Raw genomic sequence first — 13792 nt, forward strand, 5'->3', positions numbered from 1 at the left:
ATATATACATAAATACCTTGTCATTGAAGAGTAAACGTCCAAATAATTGTTTTGCTTCTTCTAGGCTCCCCTCTAGATAAACAGCTCCTGCATGAGGGGATCAATATCTCAAAGGTCAATAAGGCATTAATACTTAGAAAATCACTAAGTGCGAGAAAGTCAAAGTTCTCTGCTTTCTTCAATACATTCAGTTTTTAAAAGCATACTTTCCATAGTACATACATACAGAAGGAACATGGTCTGCCTTGCTGTAACTCTCCCTCCCCATCCTCATTCCCCTCTCCCCTTCTCTTTTAATTCCTCAGTAGGTCAGTTGCTCTCTTTGGAGCTCTCTGAAGGAGAGAAGTTTTGGGGTTTCTATCTTGCCAGAGACATATAATGAGAGCACAGAATTTTAACAGGCCCAAGACAACCTGCCTATACTTCTAGTTGTTTTCTTCATCTCAGGGAAGAAGCACCAGACTTTTACAAATGTTCTCAAGTAGGAGCTCCAGATCCCATGTGTACATTTATAGTCCTTTAACATGCTCCCAGATTTAAGCTATGGGTCTGACAAAACCTTATTTAACTCAATTTAGCGCAATTAATTTTGTGAACAACTTTGTATAGGAGGTTACACAGCAAGCCTGCTCTTCTAGGAAATCTCAGTGGTGGCCAAATAGCTCTCATCATTACATCCTAGACAAGCTCAAGTATATGAACAAAGCCACAGATACATATCTAGTGTTCCTTTTCTGTTTATTTTAAATTAAAGATCAAAGCACTCATGGAAAGCAAAAACAGAGTTAAAAAGAAAACTCTTATTTCTTGATAAGATGAAATGCAATTTGGCCCAAGGCAGAATGCATAGAACTGCTGACATGTAAGCCAACTATCATCTGTTTTTCAAAGTGAGACAAAATGCTTTAGGAGCTTGTGTAGTATGTAAAGACCTGGGTGAGGAATAAACCACTGCCATAGTTAATATTTTGTACTGTACATCTGCACGAATATGAAGCCAAATCAGCAAGATTTAGATTGCTTTGTGGATTCAAAGAAGTAAAGTTTTATAAATATATGCTATTTTAAATAGAGCTTGTGTGGATACAATGGATCAGATTTCTATCATACTGCTGCCTTATTTGGTAACTGTAGTCAGGCACTCCTGATTTCTCCTCCAATATAAATTTATCAACTAGCACAGCCAGTCACTAATCAGCATCTTAATGTCCAACGGCAAATATGACACAATTCCCCTTCACCCTCAGCTAGAGTTTCAGTAGCTCTATTGCACCAGCTGTGGCATACTGTCTGACTTTTTATTTGTAAGGAAAATGCAAAGACCAAAAAGTATTCACTCGGCAAATGTTACATTTAATTCACAGGAGGTTAGCAGCGCAGACTGGAAGCAGGTTGGTGATTTGGCTGGGAATGCCTGGTGCATTCAGAAAGCAAGCTGCAGTTTAAAATGCAGGGCTGAAATGCAACTCTGCATTTTGGAGTTCTGTGCAAGTCCTGTTGGAAGCAGTGAACCTGCCCTTTTTTTTGCCATGGTTTTTCACAGTGACTGAACTACTCCCCCTCAGATAACTGTGGGCAGCAGGGTGGTGGCTCATGAGAGGTGTAGTTCTGCGATGGTGGACAACAGTGTTGCACCACAACCCTATGAAATGGGTGCATCTTCAGCGCATGGGAGGCAGGGTACGGAAGATGAGATTTCCTTTGTAATACTTCACACTTATGTTGCACACTCAGTATATGTGCATGAAAGAGACAAAGAAGATTTAGGAAGCTTTACTGCCACCTACCCTTACTATCACTACTCAAGACAGACCCATGTCTCCTCCATCACAGCCAACATGGAATGTAAAGATATTAAAACAACTCTGCACACACAAATACACATGACTTACCTATTAGGGCTTCAAAGCAGTTGGCCATAGCATGACGGAGATCTGATTCCCTGCAAAGGTCTGGCCCATGAGCATAAAGCATAAATCGATCTAGCTCCAGCTTCTGCAGAATATGTGGGAAGAGTTTAAACCATGGTTTTAGAAGTACAAGAGGAGCAGTTCTAGCCACCAGAGTTCATGACACTATTATGGAGCAACTGGGTTTGGGGGAACGTTGAAGCTTTTCTCCATAGTTTCAATTTACACATAGGCTAAAAATTAGAAGACTTCATATCTATCAGAGGCAAGCAACAAGAGTCTGATAGCATGGGAATGCTAGGAATTATCAAACCAAATTCTCAAGGGAAGCTAGATCAAAAAATATTACTAGGGAGACTTATGAATGAGTTCAAGATGGAGGCTGAGGGTGTCACAGAAAAATAGGCTTATACCAATGGGATGGTACAATGTGTTTTGTTTCTTGCTGGTAGTTTGCCCTCATGTGATTTCCTTTCAGAAATACCAAAGGGACATTCAAAGGGAGGGGAGTTAACACTGAGGAAAAAGATGTTGCCTACAAGAATAAGATAAAGCAGAATAGTGAGGAACAAGAACTCTGGTAGACACAATCCACTGAACATCTGGTTTTTCCTTTAGGAGTGTCAACAGGTGGCAGTAACAATGGCCTCTAGGCCCTACAAGCAGAAGACTTGATATTTTAATCCACAGTGCCACCTAGCTTCCTTATTGTTTCCAAATGTGCACCATTAACACTCATCTGTTGCCTATACCATAGTTGTTCCTGCCAGTCAGAATTTCAGGTAGTGAGTCAGATATCCTACATATTATATGATAATTCTGCTAGGGAAATGCAGGCAAAAGCTACTAGATTCTCTTTACATAGTCATCTTCGTAACATAAAATCATTATTGAGATTTTTAAAGAAGAGATTTCTCCATCTTGCAAAGTTTGTATGAGAGTAGGTTCTTCCCAACTGGGTATAAGTTCCTACTGACAATTTTCTCATTAACTTTCAACTGTATCCTCCTGGAGTATATTGAAGAGGCGAAAAGGAAGACTAAGCTTTTTGAGGTGCATGGTTCAGACACGCTGCAAATGATAAAAAGGAGTCTTCCATTTTCAGTGAATGAGAGCCTATTCACTGATCCAGAACACAGGACATTAGCTCTTACTTGTTCCATTGCACTCTATATAGAGTGGGGGGCACTCGTTAGAGTCAACATAAAAATGGAACATTAGCTGGTTTATATCAGATTTAAACTTCTCACAGATTATTGTCATCTGCTCAGGCTAAAAAGTGTTGTTTGGGAGTTGGTTTGTCTCTCCCACCTCCAGTGGCTTATTTCTATTTTGAGAGCTTACATTTAGCTTTTTTTTCCTCATGTGTTTTGCTTCTCATTTTTCTATCACAACATGTTTCAGATTACTTTTAAAATTTCTGCATTGTTGCCCTTTAGAAGCTACAGAAATTTATCATTCGACCCTCAATTAAAATAGCATTCCACACACAAGAGAAATTGAGGAGCTGAGGACTATATTAAGTAAACTAAATGCAACATGATACTGCAGGTAATAATTAAAGGGAATGAAACCAGGAACATTGTGTAAGATATACAAGAGGAAAAAAGGGCAAGTTGAGAAATCAGGAATATGTAGATATCTAATATTTACAGTTGCATCTAATATAAATAAATACAATTTAAAAAGATTTCCAAAATATTCAAGAATTGTCCATGTACAGTGATAAAGGCTGTGAACAGGCTTTAAGAGAATGTGAGCTTTTTGGATGCAGGTTTTTCAATAGTAGCATGAATACAAATGTCAGGTGGTTCAATACCATATTTTAGAACAAAACCCCAATCTGAAAATTTCAATCAATTCATGCTTATCTAAATCATTAAGGAAAGCTTTGGAAGAAAATTATTGTGTTCGCTCCCTTACACTGTGCCTCTCCTGAGAACTAAGCAAAAAGATGACATGTTAGAAATCATACATTTTCTTCACAAAAGCTCAAGATTGGATATGCTTATTTAAATTACTGAGTGAACATGAACAGAGAAGATTAAAAGAGCACTTGAAAACTATCAGCAGTGGACATGTATGCATGCATGCACAGCTTAATACATGACATCTGTAAGTGCTAGATTGTTTTCTTTAAAAGCACTTCAACAAAACCAAGTATGAATATGGGAATACCAGATTATCTACAAACAGAGACTTAATAAACTTTCTACATCATATTCACACCCTCCTCTATCATGTAGAAATGAAAAAAGTTCCGTCATTCACAGAATTAAATGAAATAAAATTCTGAGGCATCTCAATTTTCCCCATGAGATAATACAGTTTTCACCAAAAGCCTAACATATTTCTCTTTCATAGTCCACAGTGATTCTGAAAATTACTGTGCTTAGGAAGCAGGCAAAATATTATTTCCCTACTTTCTCTACCACCTGCTGCCATGTTTTCCCTATGTTTTCTAGCAGGAAGTCCTTTTATAGAACAACCAGCTTGTTTCTTTTTCTTCACTAAATTTCTACTATCAGCTTCATTACCTGTGCAATATGAATGTACATATACACACACCTTCAATATAAGCACCCTAAAAACTTATCCTTCTGCCTTTGAAGAAAACACTAGGTCCTACTTGATCTTTAGAATCTACTTTCAAACTGAAAAGAGTTGCTGTATCCCAAATCTTGTATACAAAACATGGTAAGGATACTGATGTTCAAAGCAGGTATATCTCTAGTGCTAGGATCCACAGTATCCTACCTCTGGGTGTCAAATACAGAGACGTATAAAACTGTACCTTAGCCAACATGGCCAGGTGTTGGTTCTGTACGATGGCAGTGCGGTATGTTGCTAATCCTCCTTCCTCCAGAGTGGGAAACAGGTAGTACAAATGGACACTGCAAAACAAATATCAGATCAGGTGCTGTTAGCATTTGGTTAAATACGCATCATGTGTGCTTCTAGAGAACAATGCCTTTGTCTCCGATCCTAGCTGGTAACACAGGTCCCTTCCCAAGGGGGCAACTCAGCTTCTAATGAGGTAAATGAACAAACATTAAAACAATGCTCAAGAATATTTGACCGAATAGCACTGGCAACAGGGGGAGGAAGAGTGCTGTTTCTCTACTGGGCAGCACATATTCTCCAAATGCCTGAAACAATTCAGTTCCCTCATTTGAAGGTGTCTACATAGCAGCAGCAGTGGGTTCAGCAAGGTTGACACCTACAGGATGCTGGAGAATAAAGCAAAAGGGAACAATAAGCCTTGAGAAACTCCGTGTTGCAGACACACAATGCTTTAAGATGATACTGCTGATTCAGTCTGGATGAAGCCAACAAAACTCAACCTCCAGTATTTATCAAATGTGTGAATTCATTAATACCATGGGGGTGAGGGGGAAGAGGGAGAGGCAGGAGTAAAAATCACAGGCTTTTTACTGCCTTTAATGATATTTGCCATCATGCAGTTAAGATATTTCATAAAACAGAAACAAAACAAGAAAAGTAATTCAGTGATCCAAATAAGATCTGAGGAACAGATAAATGATTCTGAGTATCTTCACACATTACTATCTAATCCATGTCAAAGAGAAGTTAACACAGAGAGGATTTTCAACATCCCACAAGTAGGTAGCACTAATCATTAAAATACTTTATTAACCCAGTACACAGGAAGAAAAGTGCAGATAAATGCAGGATTATTTAAGGACAAAAACTGATATAAAACTTAAGAGGCAATCCATTCAAATATCACCATTCACAAAAGCAGAGACCTGAAGACTTAGGTGCTTACATGCTCTCTTGAACAGAAATATAGCTCAAGGTTTTTTCTGAATTGATACAAAAGTTAGCTTGGAATGTCAACTGATGGTTGATGAACAATGAAAAATGCAAGACATTTTAATCAGCAAATCTTCTATCTTATCAGCCTGTACTGTTGTATGAAAGAAAAGGCCATGGGTTTTAAGGGCATCAGAGACCTTCATAGACTTTTAATAATGAGTAGTTAATGGCTAGTAGAGGCTAGCAGAGGCTAGCAGAGAATTGAGATATAAGGGCAATTCATGTAACAAACTTGCTTTAAGAGAAGCTTTATCATAAACAAGACTACTCCCCTACTAAAAACAGTAGAACAAAGCCCCTCAAAATGGATTAGAATATTTTTTTTTGTGTAAACTGCCTGCCTCTAGTATTCAGGTAAAAGAGGCCCATGGAGGTAACTGATAATATCCCTGTATTTTTCATCAATTTCAGAATACTCAAACCAGACCAAAACTGGAGCAATTTTTGATGAATTATAGCTTTTTGTTATTACTTTTAAATAAATTATATTTGTGTTTGACTATTTTCTTTACATATAGACATTAAAACCTACATATAGACTACAGCCCTAACAACTGGAAATATAAGAACTCCAACACATTCAACATTACCATTAAATGCTTTTTACTTGCAACTAGGGAAAAAAGAACCCATGGAAACAAAACGGCATGCCAGGAAAATATCTTTCCTTTAAAAAAAAAATAAATAAAAGGTACAAAGTTAATTCGTCTGTAGCCGAATAATCTCTAACTCCAATCAACTTAAAATTGCATTCCATGAAACAAGCTCTAGTTTTTCCTTTTGTAATCTTCCTTGTATCTTCAGCACTGAAGTAATTTTGAAGAGAGCTGTGTGCAGCTCCAACCATCAGGCAGGATTGCAAACATACACAGTCATAAAGCAGACACTGCAAAGCTTAATAAGCTCAATGGCATGACAATACCGTACAAAGGTGAAAACTGTTAAAGAATTCCCTATTTACCTTGTTAAGAACTCCACCACAGCATCTCCCAGAAATTCTAAACGCTCATTGTGGTTAATCCTGAAAAAGACATTTTAAATTTTACTATCAGCTAAGTAATGCATTCTAGTTATTTACACAATACAATTAAAAGACACCAAACCAGAGCTAATTGCTGCTCAGGCATGACAGACATTCTTGCAGCCTCCCCCACCCTCTCCTGTCCAAAACAGAACATCCACTACATAAATCTTGAAACTCAGGACTGACACCACCACCTTTGAAATTTTCGTATGTTTCTTTTGGAGCTGTTGTCAAAGCTTAACAAACGGAGAAAGGAAACAGTAATGCTGATTGGCACTGAGGTCAGGTTTCTTTTGTCCATCAGAGGGCATCAGGTGATTGAAACAGCCTGGCTTCAGCCTTGTACATGCAAATAGAGTAGTGTATGCAATTAGTATCAACACCTGCAGAGCGTGAAGACTCTGCAACTGATTCATTGGTATGGCAAAGCTATAAGGGAGTAAGTACTTTCATTTTTCATCATAGCACCTTTAAATACTCTATTTTCTGCAACTTCCTTTGAGATCCAAAGAAAAAAAGGCTGTACAAGAAGATGCATTTGAAGATGCCATTAAGCTAATAGAATAATGTATTTCCTGTGTTTTCCTTCTCTTCTATCACTGCTCCTGATTTCCCTGTTTTGCATAAAGTTTCATTTCCTCCAAGCAGTCTGCTTATCTAACAAAGGACTAACAGGACACAGCAGCTGAAAAAGAACGCGAGTTTGTCTTCAAATATATGCAAATTTCTGCTCTACACATCAAAGCATTTAAGTAGCAACATTTTGACTTCACATGATTGTAAAAGAATCAAGGCTATTGCCACAAGATTTTTTTTTTAATTCAGAAGATCCTTCTCAAGTATTTGACAGCTTTTATTGTAATTTGCACTCCCCCAACAATTATACAGTAAATCTAATTTCTGAAATAGCAGGCCTTTGTTATGGGCTGAAAGAATTCAAATACCTCTGCTGTGCAAAACAATAAAGTGTGAGCTCCTACACAGATCTCAGAAGTGGGATTTCATATTTTCGTGTTATTTTGTGAGAATTAATGCAATTTAGCATTATGTCATGTTATCTTAAGAGGACTGGAATAAGCTTGAAGCCGACTCTTGAAGAGAAGGGGATGGTCTAGCTGAAACAGCATTTGGGGAACACTGCAATAATAATTTATTCAGAATTGAACTTCTCCCATTCCCAAGCTTCCTCCAAAATGATCAATCTTAAAAGGCGTGGTTACAACACTAGTTAAATGAAATACACTCTGCCCTCCATTTCATTTAGGAGATTTCACATACAACTGCTTCGTGCATTAGTCCTATGAGCTTTGTTTATTTGCTTTGGGTAAATATGGTGCCTGTGGCTATAAACCACATCTTAAACATTATATATTCACACAGAATTCTTAGTGGTCATTTAAGGATTATTACATTACATCATTAATGGGTTTTGCACATGTCTTTAAATTGGACTAGTAAATCAGTGAAGCTCACATTCAGTATCACACTCATGTTAACAAGATGCCATAACAGGAAGGTACTACTTTGAGGAAACATGATGGAGAATCCAATTTATAGCAATGATAACAATAACAAAATATTCTTATTTTTTATTCTGCAGAAAGCTAAGGTAGCCTTTTAAAAAGTCCTCCTCATTTCAAGCATAAATAAAAATGATAGAATTATCTGTGAAATCCTTCCTCACAAGCTTTCTGCAGGCATGACTAAACATTTATTATGTCACTGTTAATGGAGGTTCAGCATATCTTCATAATATAAAGTCAATTCAAAATGACTTTTCATTTCAACTATTTACAAAAGCTATTTCTGACAGTAAGTTGGTTACTTTTACTAAACATCTCTCTCTGCAACAGCTTCCCTACTTGCAAACATTATTTTCATTACCTGGAAGGAGCTGGATCATCCTGTCCCAAACGGGACATAATATTTATCAGGGTGTTTATCCCTAGGAATATAAACAATACACTATTAAATAAACAACTACTAAGTCAATTTGAATAGGCTTAGAAGATAATTACTCAAAATGTTACTTTGTAACTGCTGCACATGGATCATCCTGTTATTTACAGGGTTTACATCAAATATAATCCTTACAGACGATCTCTGCCTAACTGATCGTAGTCCCATTACAATACTATTGTATGTGCATTCAGAGAGCCAGATAAAAACACCATTTTTGCATAAAAAGTCATTTCAATCATTACATAAACAACAAAAAAAACCCACTTCATTACAGCTGAGTATGCTTTTAAGGAATATATTCTGGGAATTAAGGGGAATATTCTGCAGCAGTTAGACCACATTAATATGACATTTTTACAAAATATCCTCAAGTTTGATCGCCATGCCAAGCAAATTAAGGAAACAATATTTGCCAAAAATCAAAGAAAATACATCCTCCCATTTATTATCCTTGCTTTTTCTCAGCTCTTTAGTTGCTGATTCATTTGCAAAATACTTTTTTTTCTTTAGAAGGGTCTCACTGGTGTCTGTGTATAACCACAGAAATATTTCACTGAGGGGATCTCTCAGAAACACAATGGCCAAATAAATAAAGATTTTCTTACTAATTAAGTGAGGGTGAGAGAAAAATGGTGGTAGTATAACAATATACCTTTTTTCCTCATGTGCATGTGGTGAACTTTTCTATCTCCATACTTTGGCTGTCGAATCCCACAGTTAGATAAAGAATTTCTGGCATGATCTGGATTCATTCCAAAGTTTAAGTGATGGCTTGGATGAGTCATGGCAAGCTGTAACGAAGCACAAACAGAAAAAAGAAGTCTTAAGTATATTTTTGCAAATCAAAGGGAAAAAACAATCTCAGACAGGTAGCTAATAATTGTTATTTTTTAGCTTGAAGGAAGGCTACAAAATGATGTTGTCAATCAGTAGCTTGGTTCCAGTAATTTAAACATAGTATATACTATTTCAGATGTCAGAAAGAAGCAATATTTATGCCAAATCATCAGTTTAACTAATTAACTTTCAACAAGTTTTCTTCTTTAAAGAAAAATTAGTTTAGAAGAGAAAAAGCATGAACTGTCAATTTGCCCTAAGAGTTTTGCTTACCAGCTTTGCTGACCTGATTTTAATACATTTGCTTATTTAAACATATATTCACTCTAACACTGAAGGATATATATTCATATTAAAACTATGAACAAGAACTTCTCAACCATTCATATTTTTGATTTAGGCTTCTTAAATATCTATAAAACTTTCCCACTTCAAACAAGCAAACAGCAAAGTATGTCTAACATGGTTATTTACGGAAGAACTTTCATGACTGTATATGGCCACTCTTCAACTGGAACTGAACAGCAATGGCAGGACTGACCTGTTTTGTAGAATCATAGAACCGGTTTAGGTTGGAAGGGACCTTTAAAACTCATTTAGTTCCAGCCCCCTGCCATGGACAGGGACACCTTCCACTAGACCAAGTTGCTCAAAGTCCCATCCAACCTGGCCTTGAACACTTCCAGGGATGGGACATTCACAACTCCTCTGGGCAATCTGTTCCCATTTGTATCATTCTTCCATCTGTTTCCATTTGTACCATCTAGCATTATCAAAGCTAACTCTGCTGCTGGCTTTACCACTACAAAAATGGCAGCAGTATATAGGACTATATAGCAGTATATAGAACTACAGCTAGCTTTTACGACTCCATTCTGCAAACTCATTTATTTTCTCTTTCACACATGCACACCTAAAAATAACATGCTTCTATAAATGTGTAATTGAGAAATACACCCGCACATTCAAGCTGCAGAAAGTTACTTTTGAAACAAGTGAAGGACTAGTGATGTGGGTTGTGAGCAAAGACATTCCAGTAGTTCATTCAAACATTGTCTATGGCTTTCCAAACACAATACTCAGGGAACCTTATTTTAACTTTGTTAGAGAGTAAAATTACACCTAATCAACAATAAGAACTTTCTCCAAGTCCTTTTTAATTCCTTGCTAATACTAATAAGTTTGTCATATATGCACAATTTCAACTTTTGCTTCATCTGAAGTGGATGACACATTTCCCTGAATAGCTAAATTAGTGTTATCTTTGTTGCCCAGTCTGTACTTTAGAACGTGTATGTCCTGATGAAACAGGTAAAAATCAATGCAAAATTATCAATCTTATGCTTAAAGCAATATGCTTAAATAGGTGACTCATGCTATATACATTTTAAAAAGCTCATTCTCTTCTGGAACATGTTTATAGGTTTTAAATAAATTTGCATAGGGATCAAGGACTAAAAAGTACTTTTGTTATAAGTAAATACTAAAATTACTAATGCTGGCATACTTGATTTTATGGTTTCTTCCATTTTCAATTGCCATTTGCTTTTTGGTTTGCATGTTTGGTCTCAACATTTTGAAGATTTTCATCATTGCATTTTTATCTTTAATATTAAAACTATGGCAGCCTGCAGACAACCAAATCCACTAGATGCTCAATGTTTAATGTAACTTGCAGTAGGCCGAACCCTGTAAAATTGGTTCTATTTCTAGAACCAACTTCTAGAAAACAGAGAAGCTATTATAACACATTTTCCCATAAGCCTCTGCTTAATGTAGCTCAGGAGGGAAGTCCCTATACAGATACAGAAACTGCATCTTTTTAACTTAGAGAAAATTTATCTTTCTCAGCCCCAGTCAATGGAGAGAACTGATGTTTATTTGAGGGGGAAACCCTGAACAGAAGTCTCAATTTTCCTTCAGTATTTTCAGGAAAGCACATAAGGGAAAGGGGCCACCATGCCAAGAGTCAGCCTTTAGACCTGATCATTTACAAATAAGCACTTAGACAAATGATTGGTCATGCAACATGGGTGTATTTAAATACAGAATTCTCGTCTCTTCGGTTCCTGCCCTTGTTTTTAAATGCAAAAATTTCATCACATACTTGCAGAAATCAAGAGCTGAAGTTCACAAATTCCTTTTCACTAGCTATAAATGCAAAATAAAAGGCAATGCTAAAGTTATTAATTTTTTGGAACAGCAGACTATAAAAGGAGAAAGCAAGGCATGTATGCTCATCTGCATATTCTTCATAAACATCTAAATAAAGAACTTACATGGAAATAGTAATGTACCTGACAATCTTTTCAGTAAGTATATTTTTGTCTTTCTAAACATTACAAGCAAATCCAGACCTGCCACTGCAGCAAAGGTAGGTGTATCCCTACATGCACAACAGATGTCTCTATTTAGAAGTCTCTTGGAATAACTGAAACTTTTGAAAGACTGCAGTACAATCAAGTACATCCAACTTGTGGCAATGCACTGCATTTCTTCAGTTTACACAGCAGTCAGGGTTATGAACAAGCTCTATACTATTAGGAGGACAAAACATCAAGTAGTGTTTTTTAATATATCTTACCTGCAGCAAGCATCTATCTCGAAAAGTATAGCCTATCAATTTGTCCAAATGCATCAGACACTGATGGTAGCGGACATGGTGGGTGAGAACAGGAAGCATCATCGCGTGCTAAAAAACAATAGCAATAGAAAAAGAGCATTCAACTTCACTATACAGAGTACTCAGTTTTGACTAACCTATAAATACAAACATTCTCCATTTGTCACAACACTGAGTTTTACTGGCTTGTTTAAAGGATAAAAAAAAATGAACGTTATTTCCCAACCTTCATCATCAGAGTACTTAATTAAATCACATTTGTCCATCTGTATAACCAGAATGGAGACACCACCTGACCCAGTCTAAATAAATAAATAGAATTACAAAATGGTTTGAGTTGGCAGTGACCTTAAAGACCACCTAGCTCCAATCCTACTGCTATGGGCAGGGACATCCTTCACTTCACAACTTCATCCGGTTGTTCAAAGCCATGTCCAAATACATAAAATCCAATACATAAAGCCCCATCCAAACACATAAAACCAGTCTTCTACTGAAGTATTTTGAAAGAAGTAAAAAATATCTGGTCACCAGTAACCTCAAATTTCAATAAGCCATTACTGAAATCAATGCTATATATTTGTACCTTCTCATTTAACGCCCTGTAGTTTTTAGGTTAGTACCAAAGATGAAGAAAGACCATTTCCCCTCTGCCACATAAAATTAAGCAAGATGCATCACTTTAACCAGCTTTCATCAAACAATAGTAGCTACTTGATTTCCAAGCACAGTTATTAGTGCCTTGTTTCATTTCTTTCTGAGGAAGAATTAAGGGCTTTCTGAAATGCTGTAGTCTGGCATTTCCAAGCATAATGTGCTAAAAAAAATATATATATCAGAAAGGTTGCTGTCTGATCATCTAGGAAACAGGTAATGTTTTTCTGTTAGGGATATTCTCATAAAATTTTAACTAAGTCTATGTTGCAACAACAAAACTCTCCCTTTTCCTGTGTTTTAAAGCAGGAATATTACAATAATATTGACTTCAAATGGAGCTGGGTTGAAATAAGCAAGTACTACAGTTTATCAGTATAGCACTACAGCAAGTATGATATCAACAGCAAAAGCACTGTGTAAGAGTGAAAAGTAAGAGTTATAGGGAAAATGTCAGTGTTTAAAGAATTTCATGCATGTGACCATTTTTGTGACACTGACATAAAATTTAAGTTCTCCTTATTACTCCTACTACTGACATGACAGGAATATATTCAAAAGAATGATGTGTTCTAAGGGAATCAAAATCTGAGGGCTATCACTATTAATTGCAGAAAAAGGAATGTGTATGATTACAGAAGATGAAGGTTCATTGTGGACAGAATCAAGAAAAGCAAGCGTACAAAGTAGATTATGTATAATTTATGGAATAAATAATGTTATGGATTTCTGCATGTCATTAAAGAACCACAGAAAATAAAATCTGGTGAATATTACAGGACTGAGAAGACAATACTTTCTGCTTAAGTAAAGGACTGGAAAATTCTTGAGAACTAAAAACATAGTTGGAAAGTAATCACATAATCATTTATCACTGAGTCCAACCATTAACCTAATTCTGCCAACTCCAGTACTATACCATGTCCCCAAGTGCCACATTTA

The 13792-nt window shown here is 36.4% G+C and overlaps 1 protein-coding gene across 1 annotated transcript in view; it reads right to left on the bottom strand.

Moving 5' to 3' along the window:
- DROSHA (drosha ribonuclease III) overlaps positions 1-13792 on the bottom strand; it is a 68275-nt gene that overhangs the window by 16162 nt on the left and 38321 nt on the right. Inside the window, exons 17-23 of the mRNA XM_031049664.2 lie at positions 12158-12265; positions 9389-9527; positions 8659-8719; positions 6712-6771; positions 4705-4804; positions 1893-1995; positions 17-87 (exon numbers count right to left, since the gene is read on the bottom strand). Coding sequence (XP_030905524.1) covers positions 17-87; positions 1893-1995; positions 4705-4804; positions 6712-6771; positions 8659-8719; positions 9389-9527; positions 12158-12265 — 642 coding nt within the window. The remainder of the gene's footprint in view (positions 1-16; positions 88-1892; positions 1996-4704; positions 4805-6711; positions 6772-8658; positions 8720-9388; positions 9528-12157; positions 12266-13792) is intronic.

The sequence above is a fragment of the Melopsittacus undulatus genome, chromosome 1 (assembly GCF_012275295.1).
Source record: "Melopsittacus undulatus isolate bMelUnd1 chromosome 1, bMelUnd1.mat.Z, whole genome shotgun sequence".
Classification (NCBI taxonomy): domain Eukaryota; kingdom Metazoa; phylum Chordata; class Aves; order Psittaciformes; family Psittaculidae; genus Melopsittacus; species Melopsittacus undulatus.